Source organism: Linepithema humile, chromosome 1, assembly GCF_040581485.1.
Source record: "Linepithema humile isolate Giens D197 chromosome 1, Lhum_UNIL_v1.0, whole genome shotgun sequence".
Taxonomy (NCBI): Eukaryota; Metazoa; Arthropoda; class Insecta; order Hymenoptera; family Formicidae; genus Linepithema; species Linepithema humile.
The window spans coordinates 20,522,270-20,547,627 of record NC_090128.1 but is presented as its reverse complement, the minus strand read 5'-3'; the positions used below and the strand labels follow the sequence as shown (position 1 = coordinate 20,547,627).

The window sequence follows — 25,358 nt, the reverse complement described above, 5'->3', positions numbered from 1 at the left end:
GCTGCTGGACACTACATCCGGAAAAGTCGTCGAGTATCCCGCGTCTTCAGGATTCACGGGAGACAGCGATTGAAGAATGAGAGGCTGCACGGTGGTGAACGTCGCAGTCGTAGACGCGGTGATCACGTTGTCGACGTAGTTGACGTCGTCGCTTCGTCCAAGTAAATGACGATTGTGCGCTTGAGCGGAACTGACGCCGAAATCCGAATCGAATAATGTCGAGGAAGGTGACGTCGTGGTTGCGTCCTGCGTCACTAAAAGATACGGACCGTGGCCGTCGATCGTCGCCACTGCGATCGGTTTCCGCTCTTCCGGCCGCGAATTCGCGGTTGATGAGCGCGCGGACGATTCGGTGCTCGACGGGGTTTGTCTCGCTTTAAAATAGTCCCAAAACATCTGACTGTAACTGATTGTCGTCGGTTCGTCGATTTGAGACAAAGCTGTCGGAGCGACGTAGCGCAGAGTCGTCTGGTCGACAGATGTTTGCAAACTCGAGGGATTTGTTACGAAACCCTGAAGACTCGCGGGGATTTCAGTGTTACTTGAATGTTTTCTATCGAATGGAATCACAGTCATCTCGTGATTCTCGTGAAGCTTCTTTTTTTCTAATCCGTGTGACTGCTTCGTTCCTTTATTTACAAAATTCGCTTTTCCATTCTTCAATTTGAAACCTTTCTTTTCTGACTTGGTAGGCTTGTTCTCTTCGTCCTTTAAATCATCTTCGTCGCGAGACTCCTCTGATTCTGAACTGTCAGTCTTGACATCATCACGGTGCTTCGATTCTTGCGCCTTTTGATAGATCTGCGAGCTCCTTTCAGTTTCCTCAGCATCCTTCTCGATGTCCTCTTCAAGGTTTCGAATGCCGTTTTTAATAACGAGTTTAGGGTCGATTTCGGAACGCTCCTTCCAGGCGTTTCTGCCGTATCCTATCAGATTATACTCATCATTCGAATTCTGCTCGACTTTTCTACTTTCTTCCAAATGATCCTTATAATCCTCTTTGTAGTCTTTGAATTCGTCGTTTTCCTTTTCCTTATTTTGTCCGCTCGACGAATGATGATCGCTTTTCTTTTCATCGTGAAGCTTGCGCGCGAATCCTTCGTGGAAATCGGCGTCTCTAACGTGTCCTGCGTGATCGTAGGCCGAGTCCTCGTATCCTTCCTCCGTGTAGACCGTGTTGACCTTCGAATTCGTGACGACTTCTCTCAACCGATGGGCATTGCGCTTTTCTTCGTCGGTCTCGGCGCTCTCAATTGCTTCTCGTTGCGGTACTTTTTTTACGACGTGAGTTCCTCGAACTTGAGCGTGCAACTTCTTCGGTACGAAGTCCAACGGGATATTCTTATCCGGTGGCGGCTTTGCCCAGATTCCTGGAGCAACGTACTTCGGTCGAGTGGGCACATCTCTCGCCTCTTCGTGTTCCGAATATGCTATCACGTGGTCCGAAGGCTCTTCGGAATTATCGGCTTCTTTGTGTTCTTCACTGTGACGATAGGACGGCTGCGTGTATCGATGCACAGCATTCGTTTCTGAAGAATCGAGTATTTCCTTTGTTGTAATGCTCGTTGAAACTGGTAGATACGTCGTAGACTCTTGATAGCTCGATGTCGTAGTGTTTAAGGGTTGTAGCCAGACGTGATCGGTAACTTGATAAGTATCGGTAGTACCGATATCGATGGTGTAAACATTCTGATTCGACGATGACGTAAAGTGGATACTGACAATTGTCAGAAGAAAAGTAATTAAATTACGAGCTTCTTGTTGCTGCTCCATTTCTCTGGATTGTTCTTCATATCACTATCACTATTGAAATGAGAAAGTATCATTTAACATGTGGCTAGCAACACTCGTCAATAAATGATTGTCTTATCACAATTTTTATGTTATAAATCAATATCGAAAAATTAAACATTAAAATCAGAAGACATATTACAATTTTATCGCAATATCTCTGGTACGGATATATTTATTTAGTTGAAAATTAATTGAAACGGCACTGAATAAAATATTATATTCACCAGATATTTTTAAACAGTACAGTTCAAACTCTTACGTTTGACAGAGACACTACTGTGCTGCTCAACTTTCGGAGAACGTATAATCGTTTTTCCAGAAACGACACTTGTGCATTTAAACGCTCGTTGCGGCGAATGAGAGAAATTCGCGATTTACGCGTGAGCCGCCGCGTGATTTCTAATCATCTTCGATCGAGGTCTTCCGTCAAACTGGCCGTCGGTACGGGCCGCGTGGCCTAATTTATATTTTCCAGCCATCTGAAAGGCGAAGTAGAGGGTGAAAAACGCTGAAACGACTAAAGACCCTGCTCCGCGAAGCGTGCAGATCCGACCGTTCAACGATTCTGCCACTCTCGATTGGATCCGTTCGGACAGGCCGTTTCACCCAGACGCCTCTCTTCTCCGGCTCGCGTATTAGAAACTTTGGTATCTAATATATAGGCTATCCCCAGTGTTTCAATTACGATGCACTCGTCGATTACGCTACAAGCGCAGTCATCTCATCAAAGACGGAGCGTGAAAGAAGGAGCGCGTCGTTAATCGAACGAAATGCTCTGCTATTAACGCGAAGTAAAGAATGTTTGACGTACAAGCAGACGGCATGAGAGTACGAAGATGCATCATAGAGATATCCAGTAAGGCAAGTGTCTAAGCGATTTACTTCGTTCAGTCAGCTGTAACTCGTTCGTTTCGCCGGCTGCGCTTCGGCTTGGCAATTGTCTCCCGCGTCTTTCCGCGTTGGGCCGCGAAGCGTGTCGCTCGAGCTCCGGGACTTTCTTCGCTCCGACGAACTCGCGAGATAATGGAATATGGAACTTCTAATTTCAGAAAGCAAATACGAGAGCTTAGATTGATGTAGAATTTTTTTTTTTTTTAAGTAATATTTATAATTTTTTTAATTAATATCCACAATTAATACAAATTTTAATATTAAATCGTTAAATAAGTAGAGTATTTTTCATCTGCTTTTTAATAATCAATTTTTTCGCTCTTTATTTTATATTCTAAATGTAATCAATTATTAAAGAATATCTCATTTGTAAAAATTATGAAAATATAAACAAATTATTTTTTTTTAACTTGAATTATTATTTAATACAAATAATTTAAATTTTTTTGAACATATTGCATAAGAATATTCCAGTGATGAAACATTTGAATTTATGACTACGGAGATCGACTTAATTTTCATACAATTGCACATGTGCAATCGACTCGCAGAAAACAATACTATGAGACGCATTTCACCGTCAATCTTCAGTCACAACGGTATAGTTTGCTGAACAATATAATGCCTTTCACAAAGGCGAGATTATTTTACGCACCACAACTCATGCTATGTATATTATAATAAGAACAACACAAATTAAACATGTGTTTATGTATGTAATTATCTAAGCAGAACTGTTTTAATATTGTATTAAAATAGTTTTCTAACTTTAATATACATTTTATTGCATGCCATACGCCTCCCTCCCCCCTCCTTCCATTAATGATAATTAATTTTTTTTTTTTTTTTAAATGTCGTTTACAAAACGTCGTTTCACTTTTACTCCGAATAACAAGCAGAACGGTTTCAATTCCAAGTAAATCGTAACTAATTAATAAGTCGTAAAAATAATTTGTTACGTGTCACAGCGTGAAATTCAAAATTGCAGCATACTGATTATAAATGTTTCGTCGCACCTTGAGTTTATTTTTTTATTGACTATAATTAAATTATTATATTTGTATTTGTAACACATATTGTGATTAAAATATTTGAGATAAAAATTATAACAAGATTATATAATATGAAGATTTATACAAATAGATCTATTTGAATTTTAGTTGCAAAATGGATTGATAAAAGTTGGACCACGATAAAACAGACTTAAATCCTTCCGGTTTTTACTTCATTATCTGGTGCACACCTCTGAGCAATCTTTGTAAAACACACAGTTGCGAAAAAAAATTTAGCTTTCTCCGTTTGTGCGAAGATGACATGATTGCGTTACATCCTCTCGGTTTTACATAAAATAATCATATCCGCAATTCACTGAGAAAAATCGATGGTCAGTCACCCTGGCACGAAAGCAAGCTACACAGGAAGGAAGAAGTTTTTAACTTCCAAAACGTGAAACATTCACAGATCGCTGATTGAAATAAGTTGCGGTAAGTAAATCGTGCACATTTCATGCTAACAGCGATCGGCATTGCTTCGATTACGAATAAAACACTTTCTCCTGTCGGCTGTAAGATATATTGTAATTGACTCAACTTATATCAAACAATTAAATAAGCGTCGAGACAAAAGAACAATCTAAAAATACTTTATTTGTAATACAAAAAGAAAACAAATGTTGTAAAATCCTTAAGTACAATTTATAAATAACTCATAGAGCTAATGATTAATAAATAGTAGGTCAAGATAGACGTGTTACAGTAAAAAAAAAAAAAAAAAACGATTATTGCATCTGCCCTTTGTGGCCATAATACTTTATCGACTGATCATATTTACGAATATCTATTCTGATACCCATTTTATTATTACTATACAAATAATCCTTTGAGCGATACGTCGTAAATATCTATTAAGTCTTTACATATACGAGTTTGACGATAAAATGAAACTAATTAGATAAAATATATATTTAAATTTTTATAATAATACAAGATGCCCTGCGATGTAGTATTTGTAATTAAACTGAGTATATAGATAAGTCTTCGCAATTTACTTATTAAATATTAATTGAACTTTCAATCTTATTTTATTTTACTTGAATTTCTTAGCTTAAAATAATTCCAAGGACACGGGTTGAACTATGAATATCACATCGCGGGACATCGGATATTTTTCTAAGAAATAATACGCTCTCACGATTATAGAGATTGATATAAGAAAGGCGGACTTCGCGAAATGCGTGATTTGGAATCTTCGTTAAAGTAGGATGTCAGGTACTCCGAAGGAAGAACACTACGGTCTAAGATATCATCGGCTTCCACGCGCTATTGTCACTTTGAACCGGTGCCGGCTGGGTGGCAAGTTGCGGCTCCGCGGATTGCAGCATGGCAGCTTCCGGTTTAAAGAAGTCTATGATAGGATGATAGTTATAATTGATTCTCCGCTGCGGCTCGTGGTACTCATCGTCGAAGCCGCTGTTCTGCAGCCTCGACGTGGCGTCCACATCCTGGTCGTACGGCTGGCTGTATCTAGATAAAGATGGATATCTAACAATTGAAAAAAAAATTATTTTTATGCATTCAGAAAATCCAAGATTTAATTCTAAAGACATTAGTAGCGTCTCATTTGTTGCAAAAATAAATTTATTATTAAATAGTGATTTTTATTAGAACATAAGGTTTTAAATAATGATTAATTTCAGATGTTTAATAAATTAATTTAATTTTATCTAAAGTTAATTTATAATTCTCAAATAAACATCAATAAAAATCACTTTTTATCAATTTGTCAGCTATTATGTCAGATATAAATTGTTTTACTTAATAAAGAAGAATACTTATTTTATTAATTATAATATGTAATCCATTAATTAAAAATGAGTGATTGGAAAGCTTACCGGATTTTAGTCGAGGTATTAGCGGAAGTCTCCATAAAATCCTCGGCGTGGGAGGTGGACTCCCGTCTGAAGGGAGGTCTGCTAAGCCGATTGGGTCTGTTGCCCTTTGTCAGCGGCCCTTTGTAGCCCGGCGCTCGCGTGTTGGGCGCGTGCTGTTGCGGTAATTTGTCAAACGGCCTCAGAATTGACGCGGGCTTCTTCAATCTGGTTCTAGTAGGAAGAGTGAAGCTGGGCCTGGTCGTCGGAGTGATGTCTAATATTGGCTTCTTGTTGCTGGGTACTGAAGAAGACGAGAAATGTTCATCAAAATTGTTCGACATAGAATCGATGCTGAGTAATTATTGGATAAAGTACCGAGACTGGAGTCGAAGTTGGAGATGGGAGTATATTTGCTGATCTGATTAAAGCTGCCGAGTTTGCTAAGGTCCTGGAAATCATCCTTTTGATCATTGATTGTCGCGAACTCCGAGCCCGGAAATGTTTCTTTGGGCTTTGCTGGCGGATCCTTTTGATGCGGCGGGTAGATCTCGGAGTAACCGTGCACATGGCAGCTACAGCAAGTTGGTACTTTAAATATGTCCATATGCAATCCTAATTTCTGATCCCAGGTCAGCAGCCTGTGGTAGTTGTAGATTTGCACGCAGGAGGAACGGTAGTTCTCGGAGATAAACGAGCAGCTCGAATGTGGATTGCTGTGATAAAATATTAAATAATCAAATAACTATCAGAATTATTTGCATATTTATTGAGTTAAGAAAAGGATTTATTAAATTTATTTTATTTGTTAAAGTTTGTTAATTTTAATTTATAGTTAATGCTTTATTGCATTCGAACTCTTTATTGTAATGCATATTTTAAACAAGTCAATGCCTTACAAGGTAATAAATATCTCGTGATTCTCATCAATTACTTATAATGGAGTATTACGTAAACTGTTAATCAATGTCCAAATAAATTACACATTTCTCTTTTAAGCCTTACATATAATATCATACTTACGAGCATTTTTCCAATCGTATCGTTTGGGTGTGTTCGCCTGTGTTTATTATATACTTCCAGACTCCGGAAGCAGCTCTCGCCAATTGCGGGCGAGCATATTTGACAGTTGACGGGCAGGTGAAACCCTCTTCCACGTTGTCAAAGGGATTGTCGGATCTTCTGAAAGTTAAAATGTACAATTAATGACGAAAATAATTATCATTATAAATTGTGGAATTTTTAGTCTTTTTTTTGACTTTTCTGAGACTTTTATTTTAGAGATTAAATTAAATTTATACATATTAAGCTGTACCAAATAATTTTTCGATATCTATGTACGAGTACCTAGATAGTCCAATATTACCAGATTAACAATAAATTTATTGTCAACATTGCGAACATTTTGCTTACTTTGGGTGGCTTTTTTTATTCATATTAAAGTTAAAAATTAAAAAATTTACAATATACATATTCTAAAATTATTGAGAATATACAATTTTAAAAATATAACTAGAAAAAAACATTTTATTATTTACCTTTTAATTTCGTTGCTCTCGTATCTGTTTTCATAGCGATTTTCATATTTGGTATCCAATGCTAGAGCAATCGGCAATTTTTCTTCTATGCTTCCGGCATCTGGCGTTTTGTAGTCCGTCAACAAAGCCGATACCATTTCCTTATTAGACCTTAAACTTCTTATTATCGCCTCGCTAGAAAGTTAAGAGCGTTATTAATGCATGCTTCTTCGGGAAAGTGAACAATAGTCTATTTTTTCTACTGGGAAAAATTTTCTTTATGCACATTCACTTTCTATTCGAAGAATTAAGATAATAATTCAACTTGTGAAGACCAAATTTTAGCAAAATTTAGCAAGAAAAACAGCAATGTTACAATTGGTTAATATATATTTCTTTGCAATAAGCGAATTAATGCAAATTAATTATTAACTATTAACTATTCACAAAAAGATGATACAAAAAATTTGAAAATAATCGAAAAAAAGAAAAAAAATAGCCGCTAATATCTTATTAATTTAATTAATTAAATTTTTATAATAACTTAATGATACGCTTTATTTATCTTTAAAATTCGGTCGCCTCTCGGGAGGAGGGCTACGCGGAAAGTGAAAACCGCAGTCTCGCCAATTAAGACGGCCCGAGAGATTTTAATCTCGCCCGTATGCAAATTGCCGCATAACAATTGTCCATCATTAATTCAACGCCGAAACGAAAGTTCGAGGTGGACTTACTGCGGATAATCGTTGGCCTCCAGACACACTGTCTTCGTGAAGAAAGTGCATTCGTTTTCCGTGGGTCTCCTCTTCGAATCATTCGGTCGCTTAGAGGACCGCACGATAGACGGCCGCGATGATGCTGAAAATCGAACGGTCTGTCTCAGCATTTTTATCGCTTTTATCTGATGCAATTGTCAATGAGAAAACTGACCTGTGTAAACATTTCTTCGATTTGGAAGTGGTGGCCGTAACGGTTTGACTTGTACGGGTCGCCGTCGCTCGTTCGGTCTCACTAATCGCAGTTCTTGGGCCTATAATTCAGAAAATTTATCCGTAATAATGTTCAGAACAATACCCTTATTTTCTCCAATTTATAAAATTATCAAAACTTTATAATTTTGACATTAAAGTTTGTGTTCCTTTTTTTTAGTTAAAGTATAATAAAAAGAAATATTGTTAAATCTGATACTTATTAATAATAATAATGTACAAAAAATTCATAATTAAAGATTAGCGTGCGAATTTGAAATTCACAATATGTATTCTCCATAATTATGAACGTCTTCAAGCATTGTTTGTGCACAATGGCCTTAATGACCGTTTATTTAGGTATACTGAAAAAGTGTGAAAAGGAAATAAAAAGGAACATTATTTGTACAGCTTGCGTATTATTAACGATGTATTTTATTGCCCACTTAAAATTCGTGCATCTTATCATTTTCCTGAATTTATCGTATGTTTATTTATGTCTAATATGCAAAGTGAAAATTGATTGTGCCTATCAATAATCTTAATGATTTTAATGCATAGAAAGCTCTACACTGCGTAAACAAATAAATCTGTTGCCGGTTAAAGGAAACAGTAATAAACCACCTTTACCTTGCGCTTCTTATTGCATTCACTTTATACAGTCTGCCGACTCTATTTGTAACTATTATAGCTATCCACTAGCGTCGTTTATCTGCGAATCTACACGAAGTAAATCCACATCCGCCTATATTCGTTCATGTCGTTCGCTAATTAATGTCCAGAATGGAAAGTCGTTCTCTCGTGCGTTACATCCGACGGTGTATAGTAAACGCGACCACTCACGAGATTCATGAGATGGTCCTTGCGACGAGGCGTCGCAATAAAATATGTCGAACGCGTGAAAGTACTCGCATAAAAGGTGCCGTTTAACAGCCGGCGTTTAAAGCTACAAGCGAAATTATACGATACCGTCTCGTTCTAAATCCGGGAATACCGTAATGTATGACCCACAATCGAAGGATGTGCTGAATTAAAATTCGGAAAAATATATTCCTTCGAATATATGACATATTGACCAAAATTCGCAATAAGTTTAGAAACATAGCCAAGCTTAAAGAAATAAAAATTAGAAACTACAATAAATTACAAAATAAAATGTTTCGATTAATAGAATTTCTAAGATCTTTCTGAATAATTATAACGTGACGATCTTTGATTATAATTCAAGTCTCATTAATAGAAAATAAGTATGAATGGTGCGTCAAACTGGTCTTTACAATAAATACAATCAATGATCTCTGTATTAAGCTATAATACGGTAGATGTCGATTTAGACAATTTTGTAGTTTAGAAATCGTCCTGGAACCTGAATTTATTACAGGTTTCATACATAAAATTCAATATTTACATGCGTAGCGCCGTGAGAAACTTGTCTGCCAGGGAAAACATACATATATTTAACTCGGCGAGATAAATCTCGTTGAAATTTACGACAAGTAGACACGTCAAACTTCGACTTTCTACCGTTCTCCGGTGGTAAGAAAAAGTCGCCAGTGATAGATCATTTATGCACGAACGCGCGCCGTATAAATACACGCCGCTTTTGATTTGTACACTTTGACTCACCTCGGGTAGCGCTTCGAGCGTCGCGTCCTCGCCCGACTCGCTCTCCTCGGAGTCGGTATCTTCGGATATGATCCTCGTTACATCCATGTTGATAGGTAGCGTTAATTCTCTGCTGGCGTTCCTTCTGCTTCCGCCGCCGGCGAGGGACCGAACCACCTCAAGTGGCGAGAAAGTCGTACTGTTTGATATTTTCGTGGATGCTAGTGCCGCTAATTTTTGCGGCCGACTACGCGCTCTCGGCACCACCTCGCCAATTTGCTCTCGTTTCTCCGGTATCTTCATTGCCTGGAAAGAGAGATTAGTTTCATAAGAAAGTATCTTCGTCGTTTTGCTGAATCAATTTGATGTAATATTTATTTATAAACTAGAAAGCAACGTACGAATTATTATGTGCTAAGTCTTTGGTTTGTTATCTTTCTTATTTCACATTTTTATTTTACATTTTACGCGATTCGGATTTTACGAAAAAGTAAAAAAATAAGCAATATCGGTTAAATATTATTCGAAAGTTCTTCGATTCTTAGTGCTTAGTACTTTACATACTTTGTTTGTTCTGTTTTTGCCATTCTCCTCGTCGACGAGCTTGAGCGACGCCGATATCTTCTCCTGAGATTTTTCGCCATCGTCGAGATCGGCACTGTCGTCCTTCTCGGCGTGGATCGGGGACAGTAACAAAACTGTCTAGAGACGGAAACAAAATTGCGCGTTGCGTATTGTGACACGTAATTTTTCTTATATATAATATTATTAAATAAGTCGTTAGAATAATATTGTATTATCGAATGCATTATGCAACACATTTATAAATATAGAATGAAAATATACATCATTATGTCATTAACTATCTAATAGCCAGAAAGATTAAAGGATAAAAACACTTGATTCAGATTAAACGACAAATCCGAGTTAATTAACTTCGCGAGTGTCATCATATCTAAATTTGTTGATAATAAAACATAATTAGCTGTAATTAATTCTCAGTTAAAAATTATACTTAATGCAAATGCAAACATAAATAGATGAATTTTTATAAGCAAAATGATATACGTTAATTAACATCTGACACCGCTAATTAGTGGGCGTCGCTGGCGAGACGCCGATTTAATGAAATTCTAGTGAAAACGGCGCGCGTGGCTGAGCGAAGGGACAATAAAATGCAACTTCCGGAAAGAAACAATCGTAACGAGCGTGCAACCGCTGTACATAGCCAGGAATGAACCGCAAGGAAGCGTAAATTACGTTATACGTATCTCTTGTTTGCCAAGACCGTGGACCGATTATCGCACAAGAGATCTCTTTTTTCTTTTTTTTTTCCTTTTTTTACGAGGAGGAAGTTCGTCTCCGGAGAAACGTCGGTCTGTGTGTTTACGTTCGTTGCACCGGAAACGCAGTGGCCGCAATGCTCTTTTGCAGCATGCCATGGAGTCTGCGTCACAATTTTATGCAACCGTCGAGAACAGAGTTTGAGATTCCGTCGCGAAAGTATTATGCAGATTCGATCGCCTAGCATCATATTTTATTAAATAAATTGAATGCATAATTTACATATACGATTTTTGTGGACTCGGATTTAGTGAAAGTAAATAGCCGTAAGTTTCTTTTTAAGATAAAGACTGACAGTCGACAACTTATAATTGGAGAACGCGATAAGCTATCTTCAATTTAATTATTTTCGGCTGAGCGAATTAATTATTGTGAGAGAGATAATCACGTCGAAAGCTAGTCATCAACGATAAACGTTAAACTCATACACGTATTAGTGAATCGGGGCAACATTATACTTATCGATACTTATAAAATAGGATTGGTAGCCTTAATTAACGCTTATTAATTTTTTACGCGCTTTAATAATAGCGGAATAAATCACGAATATAAAGATATCTCTTCTCAATACGCTAATAACGGCATCTAGTTTCGCTGAAAAATGTAGTGTTCAGAGCATCGAACGCAGGATACAGCTACGCACGCACATGAGAATTTACAAATCACGATGTGTCATGCAATGCATTGGAAAAACCAAGTTCTCAACTGTAACGTGACCGGCAAAGAGTAGGTCTGTTATTATCCAATCATTAGAGATGCATTTTTTCAAATTAAATATCTTACAAAGGCATCACGCATTTTTTAAATTTAATACCAGAAAATGCTTGAAACATTGTATTTCCATAATAAATCTGAATAAAATTACAATAAACTTATAAAACAAGGAAATAATTAAGTTAATTTATTTTTAGATTTTTATCAAAGAAACATTTCCGCTCGTTATTGAGATAAAAAATTTCATTGTGATTGTAAAGATATAAAAAAAGGAGCAAGAATAATAATAAGAATTTAATTATGTCGTTTTTTATTATAAAAGTTAAAATAATAAAATTTTTATTATAAAAGTTAAAATTTAATTGATAAAAATTAAAATCCTGTTCTATCCACTACTTTTCAATCGGCGACCAGTAATCAATCTAATAATCACATCGAACAGACAAGATTTCACTGATTATCAATGAGTTCTTCAGCAATGAACAAAATCGCGTGACTGCGTTTGAACATTTCGTGATGAGTATTCTTAGTCGCACGAGTTCCATATTCATTACGCTGATGTAAAGCCTTTCGCAAGTTTCCGTGCGAGAGCGAACTCGGTATTCCGTATGCGAGGCATCTATTACTTTTCCTCGTTCCAGCGAACCGCTGGATCAAGGTCACGACAAAGGTTGTTCCACTTTGGATAAAGTAAACTGACTCAGAGAGCATCACTCGGTCAAGAAACTAAAGGAAGTGAAGAACATCGTTCATTCAACTCCAAAACTAACGGATTAAATTTTTTTTCCAAGTATGATTTCAAGCCTGATAATTTTTAGGTACAGTTATTGATACACAGAAACAGTAATTACACGGTAATATTTTAATAATAATTAGTAAAGAATTTAAAAATGCTATTTTTGAGAAAAAAAGGGAGGATAAAATTTAGACATCTGTCGCATAAGAATATTATAAAAAATTTGTTTATCGCTCTTTTCAAATATTCTTTCGTATATTTTTCGTGTAATTAAAAGTATGAAAATTTTGTTATATATATATATATATATATATATATATATGACAAAAATGGACTTAGTAAATAATTAAAAACTCGCAAGATACACTATTTTTAATTGATAAAAATTAATATCAATTTTAATGAATCAATCTTACCAGCAGCACCCAACACGACCGTCCTATCCTCATCCTAGCAAACCACTAAGATTCATCAACAGTTTCAATATCAACAGATCCGCAAGTATCACGGATTTCACTGTCACTGTCATGCAACGGTTCATCAATTTCTCAGCACTCTCATGGAACTATATTATCAGACACTCAACGGAAGAACTTTTTTCACGAATATTACGAATTCGAGTTCACTATCCCAGATTGTTTGAAACCTGCTTCAAAACTGGCAGACCGCACCGATGAACGACGGAGGGCCTCTGTTCTAGAAGAACCTCTCGGTACCGATGTCAGTTCGCCAAATCCACCTGCAGCCGATCTGCTCTTCGAACTAGCGCGAAACGGCAACTCTCCTGTGGTGGTAGGAGACGAAGAGCTCCCCCATGTGGACCACGTGGGGATAATGTAGGAACCCGCAATCTCCCCCTCGTGCAACCGTGACCGAGAAAACTGGACCGTCGTTGGGTTGGTGGATAAGCGTGTCGTACTGGAGAGAAGGAAGAAGTCGGCCAGCTGAGCTCCTCCTCTCCGTCTATGCGAGAGAGCGAGGCTTTACTCTCGGTCAACAGACTCGCAGCATCGCATGCTTGTATTGTAGTATACAAAGTGTCCCAGGTTCATCGTACTTTTTTTTTAATTAGTTACTCTTTTTTCATCAACCTGAATATCTTTTCTAAAAAAGGTATTGAGCTAATAAAGCTGTCGAAGACCTAGAAAATTTCGTGGATCAAGCTTTCAAAATGAGAGAACATGAAAAAAATCTTATTATTATTCTATTTAGAGACTTTGCTCTTTAACTTTGCTCTTTAACAGATTTTTTATTTAATAGTTAATTAAAATTATGAAAGAAGATTTTATTTTATTTAATTTTGACTTAGAAAAACCGACTCCAAAATAATCAAAGAGCTTATAGATAAAAAATGAGAAACGAAACGGTAACACACTCTGTATATCATGATTGTCGAGTTGTGATGAACTTTTCTGTTTATGATTACTATTCCGGATGATCAACATAGTATTCTGTTTATGATTACTATTCTAGATCTGGTACTTTCGATGTGACAGTCTATTGTACCGAGAAAGCTTTTCTTCGCCATCGATTACTTCGATCTTTTTGTCGCGTGCGTGAAGCAGGTGACTCTACAGATCTACAAAATGTCTTTGGCAACCTATATAGTGATAGAAAGCTAGTAATTTTTCTCTTAAATTTTGTATAATTTTTCTTTTTACAAATATTATGAAATTAAAAAATTTATTAAAAACATATTTATAATTAGACCTTAATTTTTTAATAAAATAACATGTAAATTAGACAAAATTATTTTTGTCTAGTAATTGTAATACATATTCAAGAAATGAAAGTAAAAAAAATCACTATGTTAAACAAAAAGAAAGTATTTTTTTTTATTACTCTTCCACGCTACCGAATTGTCACGCATAATTTAACTTGAGGTTCAGCACTCTTGCAAAAACTCATTTTTTTAATAATAAAATATCACGCTTGGCTGACTTAGATATTCATATTATTTATAAAATATCATATCGTAAAAATAAATTAAATGATGAGTGTACAGCAGTGGGTTAACCACCGACCAACTTTGTTTTCTCTATGATTGCCACTTTACGTTTCTTACTTTCGATAATGCGATTAACAATATGCGATTGTTTAGAGAAAGTCTCCTCACCTAATTTTGTACTTGGTATTTTCTATGGCATATCTGTCTTCTATTCAACTGCTCTCAACAAATTCATCGTGACAGCTTATAAACACGACTATTTCAGAAAGTGTGCTGATGGACCGTGTGCTCTTTTATTGAGGACTTCCTTTTACATTAACTTTACATGGAAAAAATTTTGTATCAAAAATTACTATGTACAACAGTAGCCGCGGACCGAAAATTTTTACTGTTTCATCAAAAACATAGTAAAAATTTTTATAATTCCTTCATGGTCCGCGGCTACTGTCGTACATAGTGATTTTTGATATAAAATTTTCTCCGTGTATGTATATGTGTATATATCTAAAAAATTATGTAATAATCGATCCGATGTAAATTCTTGCATGATGCAACCGCATTTAAAATAATTTCATTTGATATAAGCTATTAGTTGAAGTTTTATTCGAAAAGATACATCGGTTGTTGACGAAGAGTTAGCTCGTTTGCAGAGCAGACTATAAAAGTGTGAATTGTATAACATCATGTATATTACTAGAACTACCATGTGCAATTGCGGATTGCAATCGTAAACTTTCTCACTTCAGATTAAATCACATGAAATTGCTTGGAAAGCGTACTGTGCACTGTAATATCGAGTGATCTATGTAATATCTGTGAAAAGGTAAATGGCGAGAAAGTGTTATTTTACATATACAGTATAACATGCACATGTATTTCGACACGAGACATATTAGAGGCACGATAAGATCGTGCTATGATAAGCACGAGCCATATAAAAACACTTTCTCATGTTAATTATATTTTGCGTTTATTATAATTAGCGTATTTATAACAATATGCGTTTCTTCGTTCTTCTCTTTCAGTAAAATCTGCTTAAGCACCTAAAATGCGAACTATTTATATTTAATATGTGCCATTTAAAAATTATTTACATGGTATCTTTCTAGAAATCGGCATTAATATAAATTATTTTTGAAGTGTCACTAATTTCACAAATTTTTTTCAATATAAGTTTTTTTAATGATCGTAAAATTCGTCAACTATATGTCATATAATTATACTTAAAAAAAAAATTTTACCTGATCACCAAACAAAGTTCTCCGGAAGTTACGTCTCTACTTCCTTTTATAGCGAATAATTAGTGGTGAAATAACGGGAATTAACATACGGTTAAGACCTCTTACGTCAGCGACTTTCTTTCTCACGAAAGCGACGCTGCGTCCGAAAATCGTTACTGCTTCGCTCCACTTGAGATTCGTCTCCTCCAAAGCGGATTCCGTTTCTAATAACAGCTGCTTGATGACGACGGAAGGGGTGAAAGCGGCGCCTTTACGTTATGCGCGAATGCGCGTTTCGACGTACGATTAGCCAGTATTACCGTCTTCGATTAGTGACGCGCTAACGTTACCGCGGCGGTGTACAGATTTGCACGTCGTCGTTAGAGAACGTTTGTCTGGTGCGCGATTAAATTGTTTCGAAGTCGCGAGTAAAACGTGCGCGGCTAATTCCCTCGATATTAAGAATTACAATCGACCCACTTTCGTGAGAGGATGAGTAGTTGTGGAATAAAGGACTCAGCTCTGCGAAACGAGGCCTCAGAGAATGTTTAATAATCAATCGCACAGATGCAGATCGCCGCTGTGCCGTAACAATCGAATTATTACGCTCTTAATAGAATTAAGCGCATTAAAGTGTAACAGTTGCATTTTTGTAAAAGAGAGAACGATCTCAAATCACGCGATTAACAATAAAATATTCTTCAAATGTTCTTCGAGGCTTCAACGTGTAAAATAAATATCACGCTATGTTATGAATGTTAAGATAAAACTTTTGTGCCATTCATTACGATGGTATTTAAAGTTAATTACGGAGTGACATTCGCGGTTCTGACAACTCATGTCATTTTAAACGTCTCAGCGGCTTTTCTCATTACTTTATAAAGTGATCGACAGGAAAGTGATCGATGTGAGTTCACGGCGAGTCTTCTGCCGATCCGTAAATCAGCATTAAGTCGCTGATTACGTGAACCAGCGGCATTACCAGCTGCGAATGAGCAGAGTAAACGCTCTAAACCGTGAGAACGTAAATTCGGATGACAAGCTGAGAAAGCCATGAGAAAAACGGTTGGTCGGAAAGCGAAACAAGCCTCTTCTATTATAGAGTTTCAACAGCACTATCTTAGTAATCTGTAAATGAATATTCGTCGGATTTTATTTTGTTAATTATATATCTGAAAAAACAACTTTATTTGCATTTCTCTCCTTTCCCTTAACGGGATATCGTCAGTTTTGTAAAAAATAAACGATTCTCTAAAGAACTCTTGCGTGGCGCGGAAACAGGTTTACTCTCATTTTTAATCGTCGCTTTGAGAATCATTCGAGACTCATCATATCCTTCTTCCCTTTCCGCACTCGAGTCCGAATCGCGGACAGGTGAAACGCCGCTGGCCAGAAGAGCCACAATCGGAGAATGTGGGTCGCGTGTTATAAAGACTTAAGGTCCGTTTATACATATCCGTACCGTATCCGTACCGTGTCCGTACCGTACCGGCAAGATTCGATATGAGTATTTACACATATCCGGCTCGCATCCGTGAATATTTTGAAACATCAGTCTTGAGACATACATCTGAACTGTGAACATGGCAAAGCTATCGATAAACGAATTAGCGGTAATAGCATTAATTTTAGACGAAGAGAAATCTTAAAAAAAAAAAAAAAAACGGATTTTATGGGTTCATAAAGCATGGACAAAACGAAAAAAAAAAGATGAATTTTTTACATTTTACATATAAAGAATTTTTTGATGATGCAACTAAATTTTATCAATATTTTAGAATGTCAGAACATGCTTTTAATGTGTTACTCAATTTAATTGATAATAAAATACGAAAACAATATACAAGATGGAGAGAACCGGCTAGCGAAAACACGTTCCTACATATGTATAAATTTTTGAAGAGAATTGTGTATTTTTTCTTCAAATAAAATGATGTTTAATGAATATAAAAATTTATTTGTAAAATAATATTTATCATGAGTAAAATTACCTGGTTGGTCAAGTTCTTGAGAAATACTCTGCCACAGTTTTTCTTTATAAATTCCATCAAGATATTTTGGATGGGAAAGGTCGTATAATTCGATGTGTTGTTGCACTAATTCTATCAATTTTGTTGAAATAATTCTATCATAATCCATTTCTTTATTTTAAAAGAATGCTCTCGATATCGCAGATTGATACAAAATGAGACTCAAAAATCTGAATGCTACACTGAAGCCTATTTACATTTGTCAGTACCGACACGTTCAGTGCCTTCCGGTCCGTGAAAATATCGTCGCCAACGATATCTGCGGTGCCGGTACGGACACGGACGGCACGGATACGGAATAGTGTAAATACTTACATTTAATCATATGGAATCGAATCTAGCATCCGTGCACGGACGTGTACGGTACGGACACGGTACGGATACGGTACGGATATGTATAAACGGACCTTTATATTTGTAAAGTTGCGCTGGATTAGAGCGCACCGAGAGTGGTGTAAGAATATAAATATACGTTCTGGAAATCAGCACTTGCAAAAGATTAATGCAATCGTTATTAATGAAATGCATAAGAGAGTGTGTTTTGATTTCAAAAATATTACGTAATTTAATTATCTAATTTTTAAGATACTTCAGTGTGCTCTCAACTTTTCAAGCCTTTGAAGACATGTCGAAACTTAAAGTGGAACGACCTGTTTACATTTGTATAAACTAAAGTGGAACAGATATAAATGCACTCATCTTTATAATCTAATCTCGCATTCTGGTACCCTGAATATCTTAGTATTTTAATGACGCATGGCGGAGAGGAAGAAAACTGTGAATCAGCATGGAGCAGCTATATATGGCTTTCTTGGCGCCTGATTTCTAAAAAACCGCAATGATAGGCAGATTCGAGAAAAATAGGAAAAAAATAAGGAAGATGAGATATTGGGTGGCGTTATGAATGAAAGTGGAACGCGAATTGTTCTTGGATCTTCTTTTGATTCTATTTTGTTTCTTAACTCCTACAAATTAGAAAGGAGCTCAAGCGCAAGGGTTACTGCTGCTACGAAGCTCGCAGAGGATTCTGCGGCGAAAGTCTTTCGCTAAAGATAGCCCCGCGTTGGCATTTTTTCCGCCACCGCATGTGTGCATCGTGACCTCAATGAAATTGTGCGTAGCCTCCATGTGAAACGTTTTATTATAATTTTATTCTAATTTGAGACAATTGTGAAGGTTCTCGGAGGTCGACGAGAAAATAGAGAGAAAGTCGATATAATCTAGCGCTTTACTAAGAAATAGAAATATATAAAATAGCGAGGTGAAAGAATAAATAAAACATAGATAAATAAAATAGAGCGAAATAAAGATGATGAAAATGTAAAGTATAAATTATACGCTTGAACATGTGATTATTTTGTTTCAATGAAACTCTCATTTCTTTCTCGATCAATTTCTTTCTTTTTCGTTACATTACAAGATTACATTATTAATGCAAGATTTCTCGATTTTTATTCAAAACGCTCGTAAAATCACGTAAAACGTAAGATATGAGAAGAGAGTCTCATACGATTGTAATATATGATTATTGGCATGTCTCTAGAAAATCGATCGCTTAGCATTTCGAGCAGCCTCCATGTAAGCTTCATTTAATTGAACTTTCGAAAGTGTACGACGAAAGGATGATTAGTTTCTCCATTTAGAAGACATCATCATCAATCGATCTACTGATCGTACGAATACATGATGTATCATTTGGAAAGGTAAAGTTCTAATCTCAGCTTCTTTATATACAATAAAATGCAGTGTCACGGTCGTGCGACTGAAATTGTCGAATCTCTCCCACTTTATTTTCCATCACAATTAGATTATAGTTCTTGTTCTTTGCTTTCGAAAAATCAGAAATTTGTTAGCAAGATATCAATCGCTTTCTCCTGTTTTAGTAAAATTTCCAGTTTTAGGTCTTTATAAGTCTTTATCCAATTATATCAACGTTTTTTGCTTTCTTTCTCTTTTCATATTAACGCTTTTTTTCTTTTCTCTTAGCGCATTAACACCTTTTTATTTCTTACGCTTTTCGCCAATTGCTACATTATTTGGCGTTAAGTACCAGTTACAAAAAAGTAATTGCAGCTTGACTAATACTTCTTGATAAATTTGATTTGATTGAAGCTTAATGTTGCGCTCGCGTGCTCGTGAAATAATCGAGCGTGAAATATTTGTCGCTTTTTCATCAGCGTAAGCGGATCTGTTTTGCGCCATAAACGAGTCCAGAACGTTTTACGATTATTTCGAGATTTCCGGAATGCGATCCAATTTACGATAACGATCCGCAGCATCGGACACACACCGCACTCGTTCGGTATTACGAAGAGCGCAAAAGAGCGAAGACAACCATGAGGCGGATAAGTGCCTTCGCCTCTATGGATGCTGTATCATGAATACTATAAGAGTGAACTGATGCGTACAGCTTTGATACGAGTGCAAAAAAAAACAGAGGATACTATTACAGTACGGAATTTGGCTGCGACTTGTACGTGTAATTTAAAATAAATCTTGAAATATATTAAATTTACAGTTATATTTACTTATCTTTCTTTATTTAAAATTTAAATTAAAAACAAATTTTTCTAATTTACTGATTGAAAAGTGCAAGAGAATACATTTTCTTCCGATTAATTCTCTAACTGCGACAAATAGAAACCGATACGGCACTACAGTTCCGTTATGCTCACGCAATCAAATCGTCACGGCGATTGGGAGGTCTTAATTGATTCTATCAAGCCATCTCTTTCGCGCCTTCGTGTCGAGGAATGGCAATCGCCAGATCGATATCCCGATCAGGAATCTGATTCCTTCGACCTTGGCACCTTCTTTGGAGTATAGTACGGTGGCACCTGTAAATCTCCGCTGTCCACCACCTTCTATTAACCCGCGGACTATGACAAAATGCGTCGGATGTATTTGCATATTGCACCTTTATCTCATCCGACGCTTTCGCGCGCATAAATCTATATTCCCGTTGCAGTAAATCTGCGTTGTCTGTTGCGGGCACGATTTCATAAATCACAGGGACCAGTCGCGTAAAGTCCGCCTTCTAATTGAAAGAGAAGGAAGCATACTCGCCTGGCCGGTCTTAAATGCCCCCGGGAGAAAATCTTGGACTACGATTTTCTTTGTTACTGTCTCGCTTTTAGCGGTGCGATTTTGGTATTCGAGTGTAAAACTCTTATAATACTGAAAAATGAGCCCTCCTGAAAGCTCTTACTACTATAATCTAAAATTTATTTATGATTAGAATTCCAGAGTCAAAATATTTTATTTTAAGTTCGGAATAAGTGATAAATACTGATTAAATTATTAATTGTTAAAATGCTAAATGCCACAATAATGACTAAACATTTATTATTTTGTAATAAAATTTGCTATATATACGTAAAGCTTGCTTTTTAATAGAAAAATTTTTTATTAAATACTTATATTTTATAATTCACGCCGTTATTTTTTGCATTTCCGAGATCATCTATTTCGAAATTTAACAAAGGGAGAACATGACAGTTGGATTATGTTTTTTGCATACGCAATGATTTATTTCGAAGCATATGTTATACGCGCGCGTTGAACTTCAACACAAATTCATGAGTGGCATAGAGTGTAAACAGTTAAATTTTTTCACAACGTTTACTGACAAAAATTCTTATTACAATCGAGTGTACATACAGTGTTGGTCGCAACCATTTTTTTTTGTCGCAAAAGCAACGCCCAAAATGCAATATAGTTGAGAACGATGTCTCGCATAACAGACGTAGCCAAGTCGCTTCAAAGAATAAAAACGACGTCGCAGAAGGGATAGCGAGATAAAAATACTTAATACAATAATCAACTAACAGTGGAGGGGCTTTAATCGGTTCTCTAGAGCGATTACAATATATTAATATATCATTGATATCGCAATTTCGAGCAAATTCGCAACGCTCATCAAAGCAAAGTATGAAGAGAATGTCGATACCAATCGCCGCCCCAGAACGTGTCGCGAAAGACTAGAATGATTAAGAATAAACGCGCCGGACGCGGTCGGAAATATGAGATATACATACCTAATAACGAGTTATTAAGCGGTAATAATTATTATTATTACAGTATTAATGCGGCTCGGAGAATAAGACATCTTTGTTTGATTTCCGACGGATATAATGTTTGTATTTATATTCTTATGTATACATAGCGCGAGGGATACAATATGTACAAATGTCGCGACGCAAGAATTGAGTCTCGTTGAAGTATTCAAGAAGAACCAAGTCATTCCGCAAGTTGTATTCTCTTTTTGTGTATTTTCGATAGAATGAACAATTAGTTCGGAATAAAGTAAGTACCAAAAACTTAGGCAAAATTATTAAAAATAATGTCCGTTATTGTTTCATGATCGTATCGTACAAAATCTTTCCTGATCTATAAGATTGGATTAATTTATATCGAATGTTACGCAATAGCAAGCCTCAAAAGTGCGTAAAAATACGTGTGTGCACACTCATTGTCCGATATAATATTTTTCGTTTATAAATAAAAATGAAAAAGATGTAAATATTGAAGGATTGACGAATGGCGCATCGTACAACTAAAGACATTACATACGCAGTAATACTATACTACATAAAATACTTATATTTTGCGGACTTTACAAACTCCCGTTGCTCTTTAATATTTCGATTATATAAAATTTTTTTCATTTTCGTCACTTTTATCACAGCATCGCGCGTTGCAGCGTTCCTGTGTTCTGCGTGCTTCCTTAAAAGGAAAATCGCATGATTAATTATTACAGTTATTACTTATATGTGTACTTCAACGAATCATAAAAGCACGCAGAGATAAAGATTCATTCTTAAGTACAACCGGTGTTATTGCCGAGTTACATACCCGCGTAATAAATTAACGCTCCGAGTGTCGCGTATCGTCATAATTTTTTAATTTTATAATTAGACAGTGACATCTATCAGATATCATCTATGTGGTTGTAGTGTTTCGCAATTATTCATGAGCGATATTTATGTAGAATATGAGTTTAAACGAATCTGAGTTCACAGACGACTTTATGACATTTAATTTAATTTAATATTCTCAGCGTTTAGCAATTAGCGATTTTATACTTTCAAGCGTATTTCAATAATGTAGAGAACCGAAAATGTATGTCTGATATAAAGTTTCGAGAACTTTTACAGTTTAAGAACATCGACAGTAAAAACACAAGATATCCTGGATTTCTTGGAATTCGATTTTTTTAATCCAAAAACGGAATTCCAATTCCGTTCCATTCGCAAGAGGAAATCGCTTTCAGGAATCAATACATCAGAAAATCTTCGCATCCCTTCGATGCAGTCGCACAGCGAAGCGCGTCTCATCGCGAGATCGATTTTCCGATGCGGTCGAGAACAAGCCAACAGGTTCTTCTGCTTTTTTCCCTCAGTCAGTGCACTCGGAAGCGAAACTCTCCAAGTCCACATAGTGTCCATTCATGTTGTCCTCCAGCAGCTGGGCGAGATCCCTGCGTAAGGTCTGAAATTCCGGTCTGCGGTCGGGATCGGCGTGCCAACATCGGGATATCACCCTGAAGAGCTCGCTTCGGCAGTGCGAAGGCCTCTCCAGCCGATAACCGTTGTGCACGTTCCGCATGACTTCCCGCGCCGTCATATCCGGGTACGGTGTTGAACCTGAGCAGAGAGCGTGAGGTGGTACGGTCATTACGATGGGATGTAGGCATGATAAGTCGCGGTGGGAAGCTACTGCGCGCGATACCGACCCATCGATTGGCGCACAGCGCTCTAACAAGGTACAAAATGGGCCTTTTCCTCGATTTACTCATATGTGATATCATTTGTATACATTGCATTTTTTTAACCAATAAAATTGCTACAAAAACTGAACAACACGTATAGTAATATTTTATTCGGGCTCTTTCTGTAATTAAATATCAATCAAATAATTTTCATATTTAATTTAATATTCAATTAATATAGAAATACAAAATTAATGCGGCCACATCAGCCGTATTATTTCTCGCACCTGTTTTGCAACATTTCCACACTGTCAGCGTAAACATGCCCGCACACGTGTATCCTTATTTTCATATCAAATAACAGCGAGACAACGGACTCCCAGACGCGAACAATATTTATTCCAGCAACAAGCTACCGATCGCCGAAACCAAACAAGCTACCGGTATTCTCAAAAAACAAACGGTGAAGACACTTACCTAAAGTGACGATCTCCCACATCAGGATGCCGAAGCTCCAGACGTCGGTCTTCGTCGTAAAGAGGGAGTAGATTAATGATTCGGGGGCCATCCAGCGGATCGGCAAGGCGTTCCTGCCGTGCCTGGTCTCGATCACTTCGCCGTCGTCGTTGGCGAACCTCGACATACCGAAGTCTGCGATCTTGCAAAGCTTGTTGTGATCCACGAGGACGTTTCGGGCGGCGAGGTCGCGGTGGATGATCTGCGCAAAAAAAAAAAGAGCGAAGTCATTAATAAATGACCGATGCTTAAACGGCATGTATTCCATTACGAATGCTCGTGTTCTGCCTGTTTGGGACGGGAATTTACACTGCACTACGAACTCGATGTAATGAGTCGTTTCGAGAGAAACCTTGAATCCGAGCTCGACGAAACGGGATTTGCGAAGCGTCTGTGCGAAGGCAAATATTGCTTCAGCGACACGAGCCAAGCCGACTCGTTGGTAAATCCGATAAATCTAGTAATGTCAGTCCACCGATGTGTACCTAACTATCGAAAAAGAAGAATTTCTGAGAAGGACAAGCACTCAATCGGGAATATAAATAATAGAAAGCTTTGTTGACAGGTTCCGGTCTTACGCATGCAACGAAAGCAATATCTGTGGTTACTCAGTCGTCAAATGTAAAAAAAAAAAAAAAAAAAGAAACAACGTTGGCACATTTGTAATTTGATCGGAAATTACAATGCTCGCATTGTACCGCGATTGCAGTTGTCGCCGTTATTAATTACGTTTTAATTGTCCATTACTGTGCATTCGTTCAAACGAGATTTCACTGAACAATTCCAAAAGCCGCAACGAGAAGTCTAAATAATAATTATCATCACACAACGACCGGGTGATGCAAGTGCGGCGTTACGAAACATCGGGCGCATCAGTTGCCGCATTCTACGCGAATGCAAAAGCGCATTTAGAATGTATCCACGCATATCCGCAGCTGGTACAGCGGGCGCGCACTATCATTTAGCCTGCGTCTACGTAATTGTCTATTAACTCGAGAGAATAATTTTTGTTGCGCCGTTTCCTGGAAGCTATTACGCGTCGGAAACTGGCAATTCGACATTCGACGGGGATGATCGAGCGCTTGCGAGTTCGGCTCTTTGTTTCCGTAATTGCTATTAATCGGCAGGTGCATCTTCTTTGAAATAACTACGCCGCTTACAAAGATACATGCAAATTTTCTTCTTCCTCTTATGCACAATCACACGAGTTTCTTTAAACGAAGGATGAAAAAATATTTACTTCGTCGTACGCGAGAATTCCTGTTTTAATCAATGACGCGCAACGAGCGGAATAAATTGACACGTCAGTTGCATGCAATTTTCCTTTCGACTGTTAGCACAAAATATTGCCAAAATTTTTTGAATACCGGTTCGCGATACTCATAAACATTCCATCAGCATTATGTTAATATTTATTTGTTGTGAGACCGTGTATTTCGAAAGAATTAAATCATGCTCGCATCAACAGAAACACACGTGCGTCAAACGCCGTATATTTT

At 36.9% G+C, this 25,358-nt stretch overlaps 3 protein-coding genes across 3 annotated transcripts in view; all 3 read right to left on the bottom strand.

Moving 5' to 3' along the window:
* Nucleotides 1-11: 11 nt before the first annotated feature.
* On the bottom strand, nt 12-1,773 carry LOC136997049 (enolase-phosphatase E1-like). Its single transcript, XM_067347214.1, has 2 exons — nt 91-1,773; nt 12-44 (listed from the first exon to the last, which is right to left on the bottom strand). Exons 1-2 carry the CDS (start codon nt 1,771-1,773, stop codon nt 12-14), a joined length of 1,716 nt encoding a protein of 571 aa, XP_067203315.1.
* A 2,538-nt stretch (nt 1,774-4,311) lies between these two features.
* Nucleotides 4,312-16,011, bottom strand: LOC105675647 (neurotrophin 1-like). Its single transcript, XM_067347815.1, has 10 exons — nt 12,852-16,011; nt 10,206-10,343; nt 9,663-9,947; nt 7,999-8,098; nt 7,803-7,926; nt 7,090-7,263; nt 6,575-6,733; nt 5,930-6,267; nt 5,576-5,855; nt 4,312-5,225 (listed from the first exon to the last, which is right to left on the bottom strand). The coding sequence occupies exons 1-10, from the start codon at nt 12,882-12,884 to the stop codon at nt 4,979-4,981; spliced, it is 1,878 nt and encodes a 625-aa protein (XP_067203916.1). The 5' UTR covers nt 12,885-16,011; the 3' UTR covers nt 4,312-4,978.
* Nucleotides 16,012-21,136: 5,125 nt separating this feature from the next.
* LOC105675641 (uncharacterized) overlaps nt 21,137-25,358 on the bottom strand; it is a 237,926-nt gene continuing 233,704 nt past the window's right edge. Inside the window, exons 7-8 of the mRNA XM_067347814.1 lie at nt 23,821-24,061; nt 21,137-23,278 (exon numbers count right to left, since the gene is read on the bottom strand). Coding sequence (XP_067203915.1) covers nt 23,031-23,278; nt 23,821-24,061 — 489 coding nt within the window. The 3' untranslated portion in view covers nt 21,137-23,030. The remainder of the gene's footprint in view (nt 23,279-23,820; nt 24,062-25,358) is intronic.

What these genes read in the sequence shown, in the direction of transcription:
- LOC136997049 (XM_067347214.1), bottom strand. Translation starts at nt 1,773, where the DNA reads ATGGAGCAGCAACAAGAAGCTCGTAATTTAATTACTTTTCTTCTGACA. An exon ending in CGACTGCGACGTTCACCACC is followed by an intron (nt 45 to 90) that starts GTGCAGCCTCTC and finishes TGAATCCTGAAG; the next exon opens with ACGCGGGATACTCGACGACT.
- LOC105675647 (XM_067347815.1), bottom strand. Translation starts at nt 12,884, where the DNA reads ATGAGGATAGGACGGTCGTGTTGGGTGCTGCTG. An exon ending in CAACTTCGACTCCAGTCTCG is followed by an intron (nt 5,856 to 5,929) that starts GTACTTTATCCA and finishes CGTCTTCTTCAG; the next exon opens with TACCCAGCAACAAGAAGCCA. An exon ending in AATACCTCGACTAAAATCCG is followed by an intron (nt 5,226 to 5,575) that starts GTAAGCTTTCCA and finishes TTCAATTGTTAG; the next exon opens with ATATCCATCTTTATCTAGAT.